This window comes from Mizuhopecten yessoensis, unplaced genomic scaffold (assembly GCF_002113885.1).
Source record: "Mizuhopecten yessoensis strain PY_sf001 unplaced genomic scaffold, ASM211388v2 scaffold3837, whole genome shotgun sequence".
In the NCBI taxonomy this organism is placed as follows: domain Eukaryota; kingdom Metazoa; phylum Mollusca; class Bivalvia; order Pectinida; family Pectinidae; genus Mizuhopecten; species Mizuhopecten yessoensis.
The window spans coordinates 166,206-184,714 of record NW_018405244.1 but is presented as its reverse complement, the minus strand read 5'-3'; the positions used below and the strand labels follow the sequence as shown (position 1 = coordinate 184,714).

At 36.6% G+C, this 18,509-nt stretch overlaps 1 protein-coding gene across 2 annotated transcripts in view; it reads right to left on the bottom strand.

Moving 5' to 3' along the window:
- LOC110448117 (regulator of G-protein signaling 7-like) overlaps positions 1-17,240 on the bottom strand; it is a 97,995-nt gene extending 80,755 nt beyond the window's left edge. The window contains exons 1-2 of one of the 2 annotated variants that reach the window (XM_021494181.1): positions 17,124-17,240; positions 10,860-10,984 (exon numbers count right to left, since the gene is read on the bottom strand). In XM_021494181.1, coding sequence (XP_021349856.1) covers positions 10,860-10,984; positions 17,124-17,184 — 186 coding nt within the window. In that variant the 5' untranslated portion in view covers positions 17,185-17,240. Of the gene's footprint in view, positions 1-10,859; positions 10,985-16,162; positions 16,966-17,123 lie in introns of those variants that run through there. The other variant, XM_021494182.1, reaches the window with a different exon arrangement.
- Positions 17,241-18,509: the final 1,269 nt, after the last annotated feature.

Below are 18,509 nucleotides of genomic sequence, written 5' to 3'. Positions count from 1 at the left end.
ATACACAGCTTGCCTTCATTGACTTGCTGTCCGGCAATGGTGCTGAATTTCTTACCTATGCACCCCCAAATTCTAAACATTGATCTGACGATGACAAACTTAGTGATATCAAATCATGTACATGTTAAAGCTGCCTGTTCCTGTCATCCTTGCACTTTATAATTGTTTTTGTCAGGACAGGATGAGTGAATTCTTCTAAGAATCTGTTAACTAGTGGATAATAAACACAATTAAGAACATGATATGGACATTTCATATTGTACTCCCTCGTCCATATTTGTCCAGTGTTAATTACGCCCTTCACAAATCCTTGCTATGTATGGTAAATGTGTACTAGTATTTGCAGTCGAGATAATATCACCATCAGAAACAAAGACTTAAAAGATGAAAACTAACTGCTGCGATAATTGCCTTCATACAGTTTTGAAAAGAACGCATCTGCCTAGAAATAAACGTGGCCAATCAGAACGCAGCAAGTGTTATGCATATATTAATAGGTAACATACCAGATATAGTTATGTAAAGGTGTCATGTCATATGATTAAACCAGATATAGGATAAATTGTAAGCATCTATTAAACAAAAACCTGCTAGATCATGAAGAGGCTTTAGCAGCAGTGAGCCGTTTACAATCCCGACTTATCCATCAAATTTGCAAAAACAATTCACTAATTGGCTAACATTTTCTTCGAGAAATTATTGTTGATACAATGTTCTAATGTAACGGAATTGGACTTGGTCGATCATCGGTGACCAGATAGTTCAGTTGGTAGATTGTCTGGGTAGAGTTTGGAGGGTCCCAGGTTCGAACCCCAATCTTGCCGTTGCATTTCTCTTTCCGTTACAAAATTTACGAGCTTACCAATCCTTGTTTCAAGCACTGGATGAATGCTTAGCAAGAAAATATCTAAACACGACTTGTAAATAGTGAAATTGTCTTCGGGGGCAAAGGAAAGAGAAATGTAGTCGATCTGGACTTGGTCGATCGTCGGCAACCATGCAGGTAGCTCAATTGGTAGAGAGTTTAGATAGACCTGGGTTCAAATTCCGGCCTTGCCATTGCATTTCTCTTGTTACACTAGAAATATCACTTTTTATCAAAATCTCATGTACTATGTTCACTTCCATAGTCTAATGATATTTGCATACATAAGAAATACAGACAATAGTTGTAGCCGTTATAAATGTAGGATGACATTTGTACTCATAGGAGGTGTACAATAATACTTGTACTATAAACAGGCCATAGTAACAGGGTGAGACAGAGAAATTGAGTGAGTGTCAATTTTATTAACTGGTCAGATAGTATAAGAGTCCAGCCGTTAACTAGAGTACCATTAGCAAGTAATTTATCAAAGTATCGCCAGTATTATACCACTATAGTCAATAATCTACCATAGCTCACAGTCATAATAACTACAGTCTGCAAGAGTACAAAGTGAGTGCTGAAATTATTATAACACCCTTATGGGACAAACATCAATATACTATAAAACTATTACAACCATACTAAGGCTAAGTATTAGGATGATTTTTTGTCTTGACAAACAGCGATACCCAAAATAAACAAGTCACCATAACTTGTAAATAGCTGGACACAATTATGAGACCCAATTTCAGTATTTTAACATGCTGCCATCCCTAGAGGAACACATGATTTCAACACTCAGTAAGCAACAGGCCTAGGGTATATAAGTTATATATATGCCCTGGACTGTCGATTAACTAAAAGGACACATATATATCTGGATTATGCAGGGCATGAGATCCTATTTCAGTCCACAATCCTCTGCAATCCCAAGGGCTACTCGCATGCAAAATATGGCAATTGCATGTGACGTATTATATTAAGTATGCCCAAGGCAAAATGATGCACTTGACCATAAAGGACAGGGTTGAAAACATAACTCTCACTGCTAGTATCTTTGTGGAACTAATGAAGTGGCATACATATTCTAAAATTATATCATCTTTATATACACATATACCAGTTTGTGAAAAAAATCACCATTTCCCTTGAAATAACAATATGATGGAACCTCTATAACATATATTTTAAACTTGAAACCACATTTGTTTTTGATGGCCTTTCCTGAGGGAACTGTTTTTATTTTATATATTAGGACAAATCCCAGTAAAAAGACAGCTTCTAAAAATTTCAACAGTAAAATGGTCAACACTATTGCAATTGTGACAGGAAAGGAAAAATGAAACAGCCAGACTGGGATTTGAACCCAAGACCTCTGAACTCTAGACAAGACTCTCTAACCCATCAAGGTTATAACTGGTCGCAGGCAGTCAACCCAGTCAAGTTCTGTAAACACAATATATTACTGGAATTCTTATCAAGCTACTAAAAGTATGCTTTGTGACTGTTTAATTACTTTCAATGCACGTTGTCATCCCTTGATAAAAACTTGTACATCTTCAACCTCAGTTATCACTTGTGCCAGCTGTTCAAGGGAAACAACTTTCGTAGCAAAGGTATAGTCTAACACGAGAAACAATATGGAGCATAGTAAGTCAGGTATACTTCAATCACTATACCAGACATCAATTCAAATGTGTCTGTAACACACATATGCCTTGCTCCCACATTTCTTGAACTATGGCAATGTTACAGAGTAGGTTAAGATCAAAGGCCAAGGTTTCCAAAAGTCATGGACTTACTGGAATTTTAAGTAACCCTAGCTGCAGTACTTTAACAAAATAAAAGTAATTGGCAGGATGCACAGATAAGAGTAGAGGAGCATAAACATGTATGTACTATAGTTTAGCACCAACATTAACATATGTACTGAAGGACCTGCATGGCCCAAGTCTCATGAACAATTCTTAATGCAAGGATATTTATTTACTTCAGTTATTACAATGTAAAGCAGTGCTGAAGTGAAGGAAAACATCTGTAAGTAACTCCAGTCATGCTTTCTAATGAACATATTCAAGTTAAAGAATTTCTTTAAGTTACCAAATTTGTGAAGCTTGGGTCTGTCTGTGTACATGTTTACTAGAATATATGTGTAGGAGTAGAACTACTTAACCCTTTCACCCCTATGTAACTTTAGTAGACTCTACCATGCAATGACATGGATGAGTCCATCATGGTCTACAGTAGTGAAAGGGTTTAAGTTACCAAAATTTGTGAAGCTGGGGTCTGTCTGTGTACATGTTTACTAGCATATAAAATGGTATCCATACCTATTGTAGGTAGATGTGTTGGAACCCTGTCTATGTGTAACATTCACTTTGGTAGCTATACCCACACCTGTTACTTATATGTTGATGCATTAGAACCTTCTCCTTTAGAAAGCTCCAGGACTTCAAAACATAAGCCACTTCATATTTGATTACAATTATGCATATGTTGAAGAAAATCAAAACAACTTTTCTCATCGTAAATGACAAGAGGTACCTAAAACAAGGAAGTTGCATATGTAACTGAAGACTCTACACAAGGATTTTATTGTAGGGAGCCTAATCCAAGACACTTTGTAAAATAGGAATATGATACCTTTAAGTGGCACAGATCAATTCAACTATGCAACTGGTTTCTACTTTCAAACACATATTTAATTTTTCTATGGATACTTTCCTTCCTTCATAATTTTAACAGAAACATTTAACAACAACACCATGAAATATTTTTTTCTCGTTATCATAAAATGCGAACAAAGAAATATGTATCCCTATAAGCCAAACTGCATGATTTGACCTAAAGGAAAAGCTCCTGGTAACTGTGGTATATACTGTACACCTATATTTTAGGATGAATAGATAGATATGATGAAGGTACCCTTTTGAGGTATACATGTACATCGAGATATTTTGAAAGTTTTACTGATAATTTTGCATTTGTTTGACCTTTGACCTAGAGATGAAAGTTAATGTGACCTAATTACTGCAGTGCAATACACACCGTGTTTGGACGATGCAGATGTATTTCAATATTCAGCAGGATTTCTTAGCAGTGTAAAAGTTACAGCCCCTACAAGATGTTACAAGACGAAACAGAGCCAGATCAAAAAGAACCAGTACGATAATGAAGTATGTGCGTCCCTTTCACTCAAAGGGAGTCCCTGCAGGTAGGGCGTAAGAATTGTACCTGCTGCCCAAATTGCATGATTGTAAGAGGGGACTAAAGTTGGGATCTTATCTTTTCTCTTCTTTCGAAACAACTTTCTTCTTCCTAATGTCTCCCTTGACAATGCCTCACTTTTGGCCTTTAGTTGAGCGTTCGCCCCTGTGAGGAAGGCTTTTGGTTCTGTCCCCTGGCCGAGACAAACCAGAGTCTGTAAAAATGGTAGTTTACTTTCTACTCCTGCTTAACACTCAGCAATTTAGGATTGGGGTGTCCTGCTGGGTGTCTTCAGAGGTAGCACTATAAAGGTGGCATCAGTTCCGCACTATCACAAGGAGACAAACACGAACATATCACAGCCTCCCAAAACACACACGCATGCACTACACGCATGCATGACGCACACAGGGGAGGCCCTCCTTAAATGACCATAGCTGTTGATAGGATGTTAAACAATAATGAACCAATCACTCAAAGGGGATAACTAATAATAATCATCTCATCAGAATATACAAAATGTCCACATCAACACATTCCTACATCCTTAATAATGGGTGGATCCTACATCCTTGACAATGAATGGATCCTACATCCTTGACAATAGATGGATCCTACATCCTTGACAATGAATGGATCCTACATCCTTGACAATGAATGGATCCTACATCCTTGACAATGGATGGATCCTACATCCTTGACAATGGATGGACTTATTGAATCTTTTATTGTATAATGAATATACTGGATCTACCAGTAGTTGTATCATGATTCAATAACTTAAAGAATATCATCAAGCTAAAATATATTAAAGCAGAACTCTACTTCCATTAATCAAATACCCCCCAAACCCCTCATTTCTTCAGTATTTATCCTATCCGCTCGTCGAACAGGAAGTTACACCTGTGCCTCACACCTACTGTGTACCATCAAAATGCCTTGAGGTACAGACTACAGTCCGCCCTCATTGTGTTTATACAGGTGTTGGTCAGCACTCAAATGATTAGAATATTAACAGCAGTATCATAAAGTACCTGTAGTAGTTTTCTGTTGTAGCTGAATCATCATCTTTTGTGCATATTTATTATTTTATGACCATGTTTGACATCAATATCTTAACAGAGCTGTTCATCTACCAAGTGCATAAAAACATATTTCAGTACAGTATAGTAATATTAAGTGGAAATCTCATGGAGGATTCTCAACCATCTTATCTACATTTTCATTTGAATACATTTTGATTATTAATTTTGTTATCAACCAACGTTATGCTAATGTGGATTTTACTTTTTTTTCATGTTAGAAATATCTAATAGTTTCTCTCTTTTCATTATTACATGAATTAATGTAATTGAATACAGTATGGCTGACATTGGTCTAAATGACAGTTACATGAATGATTAAGTTATATATACATTTTCTTGATTTTATTTCTATTCTCATATAAATAGGGATGGCTGCAATTTTTCATTGCTCAACAGTTTCTTAAAAAATCTTTATATTAATAAACTCGATTTTATTTTCTATCATCATAGACTATCCGCCAACATTAGCAGAGCTTGAGCTGGTTCTGCGATCCCATCTGATTCATATATATATGACAATGTCAAATTAAACTTTGATTAGTCAGATACAATGTCTTTTTTTAACCTATTGATTTGGACCCCAAAAGTTTGAGTTAGCATGGTTTTACTGTATTTTCATTGTCACTATCACAAATTAGTTGTTCAAGTGTCTTCCAATCTTAATATTTGAAAAATACTACAGGAACTGAACTTTGGACCTACACCGCCAGTCCTACACTTGACCAATGTTGCTATCCAGAAATGCACAGCATAAAAATGAAGGGTTTGTGCAATGACAAGGGAGATAACTCTAATCCAAGAAGAGTGATTAATATAAGTTGCAATAACTTTTTTCATAATTGTTGTAAAATAAATACAGTTTACAATTAAAATTTATATATTGACAACTACAAAAGTCAACTACAAAAGTATCAAAAAGTTCAATTTTTTCATTTCATTTTAAAGCAAGCTAAATGAAACTAGATTCAGCAGTGTCCTGGTTTACAGGACAGTGTGTCCTTCACAGGCCATAAATATATTTTCGAGTTATCAAACATCAATGTATTTGAAATACACAGGCAAATGTTTGAATGAAGTGTTTGTACTGTGGGTGAGGCTGGGTACACCAAAATTGATTTCCATTTTCTCTCGTGACACCTGTATTAACAGGTCTATAGCTACAAAACATATATATACATGTAATCCAGGATTTGGCTGTTTTCACTAACAACCCAACACAATAACTGAATGGCAATATCTCAAGTCAAACACTAGGTACATGTACCCAGTTATTATTTGTACTTAATTACAAAGATCTACAACACCATTAGTCAGACACCCCGATGACCATTGTGTAATTGTTTGTACAAACAACTTCAGAAAATAGTCAAACATCACCACTTCTATCAAGCAGTACTTCCAAAACACATCATGCTGAGCAGTTCTTCCAAAATCTCTCATGCTGAAATGTGTACCAATATTTTTACAATGATTATTGGTGCATTAAAAAGTCTCATTGATTTTACTTGGCAAACCCTAGTAAAGCCAGAGATGTATAGAAAATGTATCTACCGAGTCAATAGAATAAGTAAGTGGTGTATGATATGGAAGTGACCCATAATTCTGACACTGTTCAGGTTAGAAAATAAATACAAAATGTACACAAAAACGGCAGAATTCAGAAGGAACTGTAGTAATATAGTATCCTCCAAAGGTGGTCAATTACATTTGTTACACCTCAAGTGAATTTCTAGCTATTTGATTGGTTGGGAGAAAATTAAACAAAAATCTCTGTCACCCTCCGAAAATACATTGGTTTTAAGGGGCGCGAGTGATATTGCAATGAGACAGTGAAAAATATCACATGCGCGAAAAATGTGCTTTCACTGCTTAGTTTCCCAACCCTGATGGTCACAAGAACGTTTGACGGCAACAGCCAATTTTATCAAGCGCCGGTGCGATAGCGATTGTAAACAGCAGACTATCAACAAACAAGATGTCATTATCGAGGTTTGCTGCCGTTTCTGAGCTACAAAGACTTTTGGTGTAACAAAATAGATATGACATTCATGAGCAGATGACAGTGAATATTGTCAACCCTCAAAAACCCATCGTCACCCTCGGCTTCGCTTCGGGTGACAATGGTTTTCTCGGGTTGACAATATTCACTGTCACCTGCTCATGAATATCATATTTATATATTGTCTCTCTTTTAGCCATCCAAAAGTGTTTAACCCTCTACCCAGTTAGGAAGTCAAAGGTGTTCATCCCTCTACCCCAGTTAGGCAGTCAAAGGTGTTCACCCCTCTACCCCAGTTCCAAGTTAGGCAGTCAAAGGTGGTCATCCCTCTACCCCAGTAAGGCAGTCAAAGGTGTTCTTCCCTCTACCCCAGTTCCCAGTTAGGCAGTCAAAGCTGTTCATCCCTCTACCCTAGTTAGGCAGTCAAAGGTGGTCATCCCTCTACCCCAGTAAGGCAGTCAAAGGTGTTTATCCCTCTACCCCAGTTCCAAGTTAGGCAGTCAAAGGTTTTCATCCCTCTACCCCAGTTGGGCAGTCAAAGGTGTTCCTCCCTCACCCCAGTTAGGCAGTCAAAAATGTTCATCCCTCTACAGCAGATAGGGAGTCAAAGGTGTTCATCCCTCTGCCCCCGTTCCCAGTTAGGCAGTCAAAGGTGATCATCCCTCTACCCCAGTTGGGCAGTCAAAGGTGTTCATCCCTCTGCCCCCGTTCCCAGTTAGGCAGTCAAAGGTGTTTATCCCTCTACCCCAGTTGGGCAGTCAAAAGTGTTCATCCCTCTACCCAAGTTAGGCAGTCAAAGGTGTTTATCCCTCTACCCCAGTTGGGCAGTCAAAGGTGTTCCTCCCTCACCCCAGTTAGGCAGTCAAAGGTGTTCATCCCTCACCCCAGTTAGGCAGTCAAAGGTGTTCATCCCTCACCCCTTGTTTGCCACTCCTTTGTCGGTCACCCAATGTTGAGTGACCCTGTCAAATCAGTTAACCATCAATTTTGTCTCCTGGTCAGTCACCCAAAAGTGTTCAACCCTATATCTCTGTCAGTCACCCAAAAGTGTCCAATCCTGTATCTTTGTCAGTCACCCAATAGTGGTCAACCCTGTATCTCTGTCAGTCACTCAAAAGTGGTCAACCCTGTATCTCTGTCAGTCACCCAAAAGTATTCAACCCTGTATCTCTGTCAGTCACCCAAAAGTATTCAACCCTGTATCTCTGTCAGTCACCCAAAAGTATTCAACCCTGTATCTCTGTCAGTCACCCAAAAGTATTCAACCCTGTATCTCTGTCAGTCACCCAAAAGTATTCAACCCTGTATCTCTGTCAGTCACCCAAAAGTATTCAACCCTGTATCTCTGTCAGTCACCCAAAAGTATTCAACCCTGTATCTCTGTCAGTCACCCAAAAGTATTCAACCCTGTATCTCTGCCCGTCACCCAAAGAAGACCAACTCTAGGTCAGTCTCCCTGTTAGTCACCCAAAGGTTAAGTCAGTGTAATGTTGTTTGTGAACACTGAAAAGTTAGGTAATCTATTCAACAAGACAGGTTTCATCACTTATGTCAGTAGTAAAATATTAACTGGAACTATTAACGATAGGCCAACTAAGATCTACTGCATGACCTCCATGCCAGATAAGAAGGTCAAGCTTGTTTCTGTAAATCCTCCTCCCCCTAATTGTACTGAAGGGCAGATAACTACCAGCGTCATACAGACGTAATCACACCATATGTTCATGCACCCCACAACATAAGTTTAGGAACTAATGCTACAGGTTTTGTTAATTAATAACATTTGTTCAGACTATTAACTATCAAAAAATTTCTTGTTGATACTGTATCAACAAAAAACATATTGAGTAAAACCCATCATAAGGTTTTGATATAGATCTTTACATGTTTTTTAACATATGGTACCAGGATATTTACAGGCTATGTTTTTATTATTTTCTCATTTAAAAAGTCTTTTTTCTGAGCATCAAAGTTCTCTATACATTTTTTTGTTGTTGAGGGGAATGTAGATCTGGGCTGTGCCCCTGTAAATTAGTGTAATTGAGCCATACTACTGTGTAAGTTTTGATTTCAAACAATGTTCATTGAACCTTAAGTGTGTGGGGAAGGGGGGATGCATTGCAAATTGTTGAATTCCAGGGGTTTTAAGAGATTGTTTGGTTATCCGGTTATTGAACCCAATGGTAAAATTTATTTTAGATTCCTTGTTTCTCTATAATAACCTTGTATACATTATGTTCTAGTTTCGTGGCATCACTTAAATTCAAAGTAACAAAATTGTAATTTCACTATCTCATAAAAATCAACATCATCACTAATGAGGCCAAAAATCCAAAATAAACGATGTTCTGTCAGCTGCAATACGAGAAACTCTGTCAAATTGAATGTGATAATTATCACACAACTTGAGACACAATTATCGCAAAAGTATTCAGTAGCACATGTGTGCCGATTCTGTGCAGATTTTAATAATATTTTTCATGAAAATGTATTCCTGAAAGCTTAATACTATTGGAAATTTCATCCAATTTAAGTTTTCGCATTTCCTTTTTTCTGAGTATTCTACATTTCCACGACTGAGTCACCCGACTCCGTAGCATTACAGATATCAAACCATCACAACTCAAATTCACCGCTATCACTGACAAACCAACTCCGGAGCAGAATCAATCTCGGATAAAGAATTGGGTTTCATGAAAAAATGGCAGAGTGCCACAATGAAAAGCACTGACATGTATCACAAAAAACTGTAACAACATAAATATCAGGATCATGAAAAAAGTTACGATGATGCCATGATTTTCCATGAGAACATGGCCATCAATGCTATTCCTGTAAGTCTTCCTAAACAACGCAAAGATTCATGGCAAAAATGTTCAGCTATACTTTTCTAGCTAGGCCATTTACACATGTGTAGGCCTAAGATAAATTTTAAAGATCAAATATGCAAATATATCATTCAGAAGAATCCTCAGGCAGGTATATACGTACTCCTGTAAAGACCCTATTTCATATTGCTTCCTCTGGCTCTGCCAATCCTTACTCTTAAACGTTTATGCTTCTGATACGGCTCAGCATAAATTAACAACTATTTCACACCGAAGGGTTGCGGGTTCAAGTCACGGCACAGCACTGTGTTGTATCTTTCAGCAAGATACTTTACTCAGCTTGTTCCAGTCTACTCGGCTGTAAATGAGTACGTGGTTGGGCAGTGCTAGAATTGTTGAATGCTAGTTGTGAGCGCTGAAATGGCAGCACCGACTGTATGCTCCCCAGGGAGTTGAGAACGATATAGGCTGGTTGCAAAGGCCCTATAACCACGGATCATAATTTGTGAACCGCTTTGAGATGACCTACGAACTAGATTGTAATAAAGCGGTATATAAGAACCTTCAGTTACTATTATTATTATTAACTGCACAAAGACATCATGGATTGCATTACTATCAATGGAAAACAGATTTGTCACACTTAGCTATATGTAATACATATGTTATGAAATTATAAGAAAATAATGTCATGAATAACACTTATGGATAAAATATGCTCATTTTTATCCAAGAGCTGAACTTTAACATTCGAAAACTGAACTCTAAACTTGGTTTTAACGATTCCTGCTCAGTATAACTTTCCTGTTCACGCTGAAATCAAAATTGAACAAATACACAGTATTTATTAAGTGGGAAGTGACTTCACCTACCTTCTTATAAACCAGGTAGTTTGGGTTGTCCTCGGGGTTAGCCTGCCCATTCCCAAACATTGCACTGGACAATGTATTGGGCAGGCTCTCCGTCCTCGGCTTGTATTTAGGGGTGAGCGCCATTCCTAGAATATAGAACAAAATAGTGTGTAATCAATGTATACTTTAGACACTATCATTCTATCAATCATGAGAGAAAACAAGATCAATCATGTCAGAAAATCAAACATGTCAAAAAAAAAGTGAATCATGCAGAAAAAAAATCAACTACCGCTATGTCTTTGTGAATTAAAATATGTTAACACTTATAAAAGCCATATACATTTTTTACCTTTAAAACTTTAAGCTGAGAGTTAAAGTGACCTACCTGTTAATACAGTATACCAAACACACTTTGGGTGGTCAGACAGGTATAACAGTTTTAAATTTATAGCCCAGAAAAAAATCAACAAAAATAAATGACTATGCTGATCATGACCTTTAACCTAAACAGGAAGATCACTGTGACCTAATTTCATTGCACTTTACACACCTTACATTTGTGATACAGGTATACAGTGACAGTGTCTTCAAGTTTTATCAAGATTAATGTAAAGGTATATAAGCTAACAATTTTATATAAATGCAGGTATCACATAAATCAAATGAAGTTATAACATGTTTACTCATTTTGTAGTAGGCATAACAAACTAGCTTTCATTTCCCTATAGTACCCCATCCCTAGGGATGATCATGCAGGACACAAACACTGTTTATACAAGAGGAAGTTAACCTTCTAGGACGATTCAGAATCAAAGTCCTTTACCTCTACTAATTAAAGTAGTAGAGCCCCTAAATCTACAAGGGGTTTGGGAATGGGGGGGGGGGGGGGAGGGAAGGACACACCCTTTATTTACACAACATTGAATTTCTTCTACTTAAAAACGCTCCCGACTAGCTAAGATTAAAATTCCTTAATTCATAAGAAAAGAATAGTCTTATGTTACCCTTATATCCGATGTTTTGCTCCACCCCTTTATCGATGGAGGACACTAAATTATCACAATGTTGAGCCTCCTTGGCGGAAGGATGCTCCAGACCAAATTTTCACTTTACATATACTGAAAGGGTAAGACATAATTGATTTAACTATGCTTCCCCTTATAGGCCGAGTACCACATTTTACTCATTAACCCATGAAGACACAGTTGGACTCTTCCAATTCAAAGGTTGGAATAGTTCATTATGAAATTTCAGGGGTGAATGAGTTGAGCAGTATTTTGTCCCCTAGGCCGAAGTTCTCCAAACTAATCTACCCGATAGGTTAAAATCCCTTTACCTACACTGAAGGCATATGATTTTAATGATATACCTCTATTTTCTCGATTTGGTCTCATCTCTTGTTATAATAACATCATTGACTTGCATTCGACAAAGGATGCCACTGACCAGATTACTTTAAAATCCTTCACCCATACGTATGGAAGGAGAAGTTTTATTTAAAGATTTATCTATATATGCCATATCAGATGATGCCCCTCTGCCCCAGGGGTAATCACCCTTTATACAATGTAAAAACTCCCTAGGCTAAGGATGCTTCAGATCAAGGTTAAATACTTTTCATGTACTGTAGGTGTAGGATTTAATGACAGTTAGCTCCCCTTTTGAGTCCCAGCCCTCATCCCAAGAGTAGCAATATCCCCTGTTTATATGACGTTGAGCCCCCTTCGCCCAACAATGTTAACTTATTCTACCCTGAAGACACATTTGAACTCTTCCAATTCAAAGGTTGGAATAGTTCATTATGAAAATTTCAGTGCTGAATGAGTTAATGACAAAATTTAATCAAATCCCTTCAGCTGTTCTGGTCTTGTGTTTGAAATGAAAAGTTGATGCAGGACAACTGACCACAGATGGACAAGACACACGTACGATGGCATAAGCTCTTTGGACCAGGTGAGCTTTATTACTTCATATATCAATTGTATAACTATCCCAAGCTTATTCAAATAAATATGGTATGATCCCTGCATAACTACAGGAAATAGCTTGTTCTGCACAAGTGACAATCTTTAGCACTAATTATACAGACTTACTATAGGGCTAAACAAAAAGGTTAACCCACTAGCCTAATGNGCATAAGCTCACTTGGCACTTCGTGCCAGGTGAGCTAAAAACCCTGCTAGCCCAATGGACTATTCAAAATTTGACATTACTTAAAATGTTGAATAAAATTGGGTTTTGTGGAATATGCGAAAGGACTTGTAAAATTGAAACTGCTAGCCCAAGTATCTAGTGGTTTTGAAAATTATTTTTTAAGTCCTGTACCTGGTAATTCATGTAAGATAAATATTATTTCCCGAATTAAAATTTCTTTGAGGAAAATTTTCAAGTGCTCCTGCTCTTCAACAAAGATATAACCATGGCTTACAAAATTGAGCATTTTCCACTACACAAGCAATTAAGCTTTGCAGTTGCTTAGGATTTCCTTTTAATGTAAATAGAAACCTAAATAGAAACAAACTGTCAGAGACACGGGAGATATAGTAATTTAAGCACTTATGAACAAGATTTGTGAAGCAGTACAGTATTACAAATAAAATCACTTGAGAAAAGGAAAAGATATACATTACCACCTGAACTATTCCATTGACATGGCAAGGACTGACTAGAGCAAAGCTCTCTCTTCATCAACAAACTATGTACATTATTTTTATGCAACACCGTAAGGTAAAATCATTCTTCATGTGTAAATGAGCAAGCATCACCTGCATTCAATCTTTAGATTTTATTTAGTCAAGAGATTGACGTGCGTGTCTCACATAATGTCAAGTTTGTGTTACATTTTGTTTCTATTTTTTAATTTTATGACTTAAATACCGTCATTGTTACAGCACTTGATTGTATCGTACGTCAATAGAACTGAGTCAGTTACCATGTTACAGTTGTATTTGTTTCAACATGCTAGGGACAAACTCACCTGTACCACTCTCCATCATTCACAAGCACAAATTGATTACTTTCATCTTTCAGAACTTCAGTTGGAAAATGACTTGCAATTTGCATTTAATAGTATCATAAGTAGGTACAATTTGCAGCTCCGTTGCTAATCACATCACTACATGGCAACCATTTTCAGGTGTGTCTTCAATTTATAAAACAGTCCTGTGCATTCAATTTTGAAATGTTTATTCTTGTCTATAAATGGCAGAGATGGTATAAGGGGTGATTGATTGAACAATCAGTGAGGTGCTATATAACAAAAATGTCTTAGGATGATTGGGTGTACATAATTAATACTGTCATACAGTAGTTGTGAAAACCAACTGAATAAATAACTTGCGAATTCTTCTCACTTCCATATGAAATATTTTTTGTTTAATAAATGTATACACCATGTAGCATGGTACCGGTGTTATTTAATTAATACAGAATATCTGTTACTCAGTCTAACATATAATAGATATATGTTGGACTGAGTAACAGATCTTCTAAAACTACAGCAGCGGTTAATTACCACATATTATACAATGTAAAAGGTATGTAAACACTGTTTATGTTTATATCTATGTGATAGTAAAACAATGTTGTACAATGTAACACTTATATGCATGTTATAATAGCAATGTCATACAAAATATTAATTCCGATACTATCTCTTACAATGTATCACTTTCACATATTGTATAACTGTGCTGTTTCAATATAGATTGAAACAATGGCTGTCTATTTAACAATCGTATATGAAATGTAAAGAAAAATGTTCTTGGTCTATTACTATTAATCACATTGTAGTACCTCTGTATAGCCCCTCTAATGACACCCCAGTGACACATACTTAACAGACCATATCATATACTCCTATCAATTATGTATACTTGGGACTAAAAGCTGATTATTGGACATGCACACAATACTAAAGTGACACATCACTTCTATTTTTAATACAGATTCCCTTTTTCCAACAATACTATCAGAGCTAGCACTACTCTTTTATCTCCTATTACAGTAAAACCTGTCGCATCCAAACACATGTCAGACAAACATTTGGCAGGTAATTATGTTTGTCAATAAAACTCATTAATTTTAACTTTGAAAATAAGTAACAAAAGCAATATAATGGGTGAATTTCTTTACTGTAGAATCACTGTCACATATGTACACTGTAAAAGTGGAATTTCTTGCTTCTGGAAATGGTAGCATTGCGACTCTTTAAACTGATAATGTTGTAGAAATGTTTGAGGTGGCAGTAGTTCTGAAATCTGTATATTATTTTATCTATAATCTATGAAAAAATACTTGTGTGGATAATTTCGTGTTAATTTACCCGATGCAAAAAATGTGAACATTATCCCGCCACTTTTGTAAAAGTACACACGACATTGAAATATTTGTAAAATTTTAATTGTTGGTTTTGAATTAGGTAATACACTCAAGCACTAAAGGTTTGAAAAACTTTACTTATTTGTTTGCATCATTGAAAAACTTCATTTGGATTGATTAACTCATTCACCCCTGAAGACACATTTGAAATCTTCCAATGCAAAGGTTTGAGTAGCCCATTATAACATTTCAGGGGTGAATGAGTTAAATAGTTAAAAATAGAAGCCATTACAATAAATCATTCAACCCAATTTCCCTTTCACATTAAATTAATCAAATTTTAAAGCATATGTTATTTACATTTATCTCCTTTTTATAAAAATAGACTATTTTTTTTTTTTAAATACATAAAAAATAATCATTATCATTTATAAATAAATGAAATAAAAAGATAATATGTGAGTCAGTCATGTAATACTCCCTTAACAAATATTGAGGAAATAGTATAAAAATAATAGTAGTCCTAGTAATGATGAAAATAAGTATCTCAAGAGTGCCTTGAATGAGTGGTTCATTAGGTACATAATGTATAGTACTTCTATACACACAGCTACAGAATATATATACACATGCATGAAATGTTTGGGCAAGCATGCATGTAAACAAACCAAGGGCAGCTCTAGATGATCAGATATACATCTATAGAAATGCTCCCTGCTAAAAGCAACACACATAATTACATCAAAGCTCAAATTACATGCAGCTAACATTTTAAATGGTTTAAAGTGTGTGCTATAAGGAAGTGAAAAAACAACTGTTATTGACTTGGTGACCCAGATTCCTAACCAATATATATGTCTATGCTGATAATTTTGGTGCATTTCTACTATATTTAATTCAATGATTTTGGCAATTCCACACTTAATTTGGTCTTTCAATACCAGCCAATGCATAATCTAAACCACTCTGGAAAGCTACCAAAGATTTATAATAGCATTCACCTTTAGAGGGAAGACATATCCGCCAATACCCTTCCCTCCACACTGCTTCAACACAGGGTAGGTCAGTAGTGCTGCTTTCTCCTAGGTCAATCTATTATAGGAAAAAATCAAACAGTCGACATCCCGGCTAGGAAATAACCCTAGCTTGGGAACACTAGAGCTCCTCACTAAACTCAAAAAACAGGAGGCGTTGCTACCGCTCCCCTCGTCTCTCTAGTGATGATTATATGTGAGAACTAGTAAAATATTCACGACTGTACATTACACATATTCCTTCCTCGTTTCCTGTATAGAGGAATACATCCATCACATAGTATTAAACCCGAGAACAACAAAATTCCCCGCTACAGAACGCCAGACAGACTACATATTGTCAGTGGTAAACTGGTAGCACTGTTGCCATCTGCATTGGAGTTTAAATTCCAAACAAAATAGATGGGTATAGTCTCGAGTGTTGGAGCAGTACGAACATAACCATAGTGTAACACTACTGTAGGAGCTGTGCCGTCCTGCCGATCAATCACGGTAACATCGCATTCTAATTTAACGTCTGCTTATACAGTATGCTACCAGCTTTCCTCTGCTGCTACAGCCGCTGTCAGTTGCTGCTGCTGAATATAACTCTCCTCGGACACGACGATGTGGAAGCTACATGTTTCATGGTCTTACCATTATTTACAAAATATATGCAACCCCATCTACATCAATCTGATATTAAACACTTTCAATATTTCCTAGGCGTCTTCTGTGCGTTTTCATTAACCTTTAAATGCCCAGGCACATGCAAAGTTACTGAAGCGCCATTTTGAATATTGAAATCAATACTGGTGTTTGATTGGTCGAACGGCTGTAAGGAAATGCAGGTGCGTTCGCATATAGCTACGTGTGTGATTTATAAAAACAAAAAATATGCAATACTAAATTTCATTTAAGAGCGCACGAAAATTAATAAGTTACTTACCGTCTACATTATCTCTGATGAGAACATGACTACAGCTTCTGAATCTCATGCATGACAACATAACTCCGGTGTATGAGAACAGGACAATTCTTCAATTGATTTTTTCGTCTGTGTGGGATCGATACTGTGGACTGGTTGTGAAGCGCTTGTCTGCTCCGCCGACACCACAGCCGAGTGAGATGATACGACTAGGCCAGATACTTCCAAGATTTTATTACATTTTGCTACATTGCTTTGATTATAACCGTGCTTTAGAGATCACAGGCTACCGAACCCAATAATTAAGCAGTACGGTCACACGACAGTAGCAGTGTTTGTAATTTTAAGTACCTTATGATGGGAATGCAAGTCGTATTTTTTCTGTGTTTTAGTTGAGCGATAACATAGCGTATCCACTTGTCATTCTACATTGATATGGGCTAACTATTGACCCATGCAAGGAACCGACCCCACAACAAAAAAATTACAGCTTCCGATCATTTTCTTATCTGTAATGGTTTGTTCAGAGATATAACGACACAAAATTAGGTTCATCGGTCTTGCATAGATCGGTAAGAGTCGTGGAAAATGTTATCATTGTATCTGATTACCAGTTGTAATCATCAAGGACAACAACATACTACTGTTACCAATGCTGGATCGATATTGAGGAGATTACCGTGAGGGAGACACCCAGAACACATAAACACAAGTCTTTGTTGCATGCATGTTCATCGTAGAGAACAAAATACTACGCACTCGATACACAAGAACATGATTTGAACTAAAAGACGTCACGAAAAGACCCAAAAAAACACCGGACAGACATCAAAACAACAAAAAAGGACATATCATTCAACCGTTGTAAAACCCAGAGGCGAATTTAGACCATGTGCTCCGTAAGGATGAGCGTTTCCTCTCGCACAACATGCGGCACCCGTCATGACGTTTTCCGTTAAATGTATAAAGTGTAGAATAGCCTTTAAATGATCAGAATTATTTTGTGGATAGATTTCACATGGGTTTGTTTTGTTCGGGGTTTAATGGTATTAGAATATATTAGATTATATTTCCGCCAGGAAAGAGTATTTAAAAAAGAAAAAAGAAAACTACTAATTACTGTAATAAAGACGATGTTCATACAATAAGATACGTACTCCCCAATATGGCGACAGACCCATATGGTTTGTACATCTGATTTCTCGCTATAACAAAAATTGCAGTGATGTCACGATATTTCACCCGGAATGAAATGTCAATGATGTGCGTACATGTGTCAAGATATATATTTGGATATTCACGCTATTTAGTTATGATGTTCGCACCATGTCGGAGATGTACGTAATTATTTCTAGATTATATTTTTTTCATGTTTACATTGAATAGCGATTGCTGATATATCCTGAG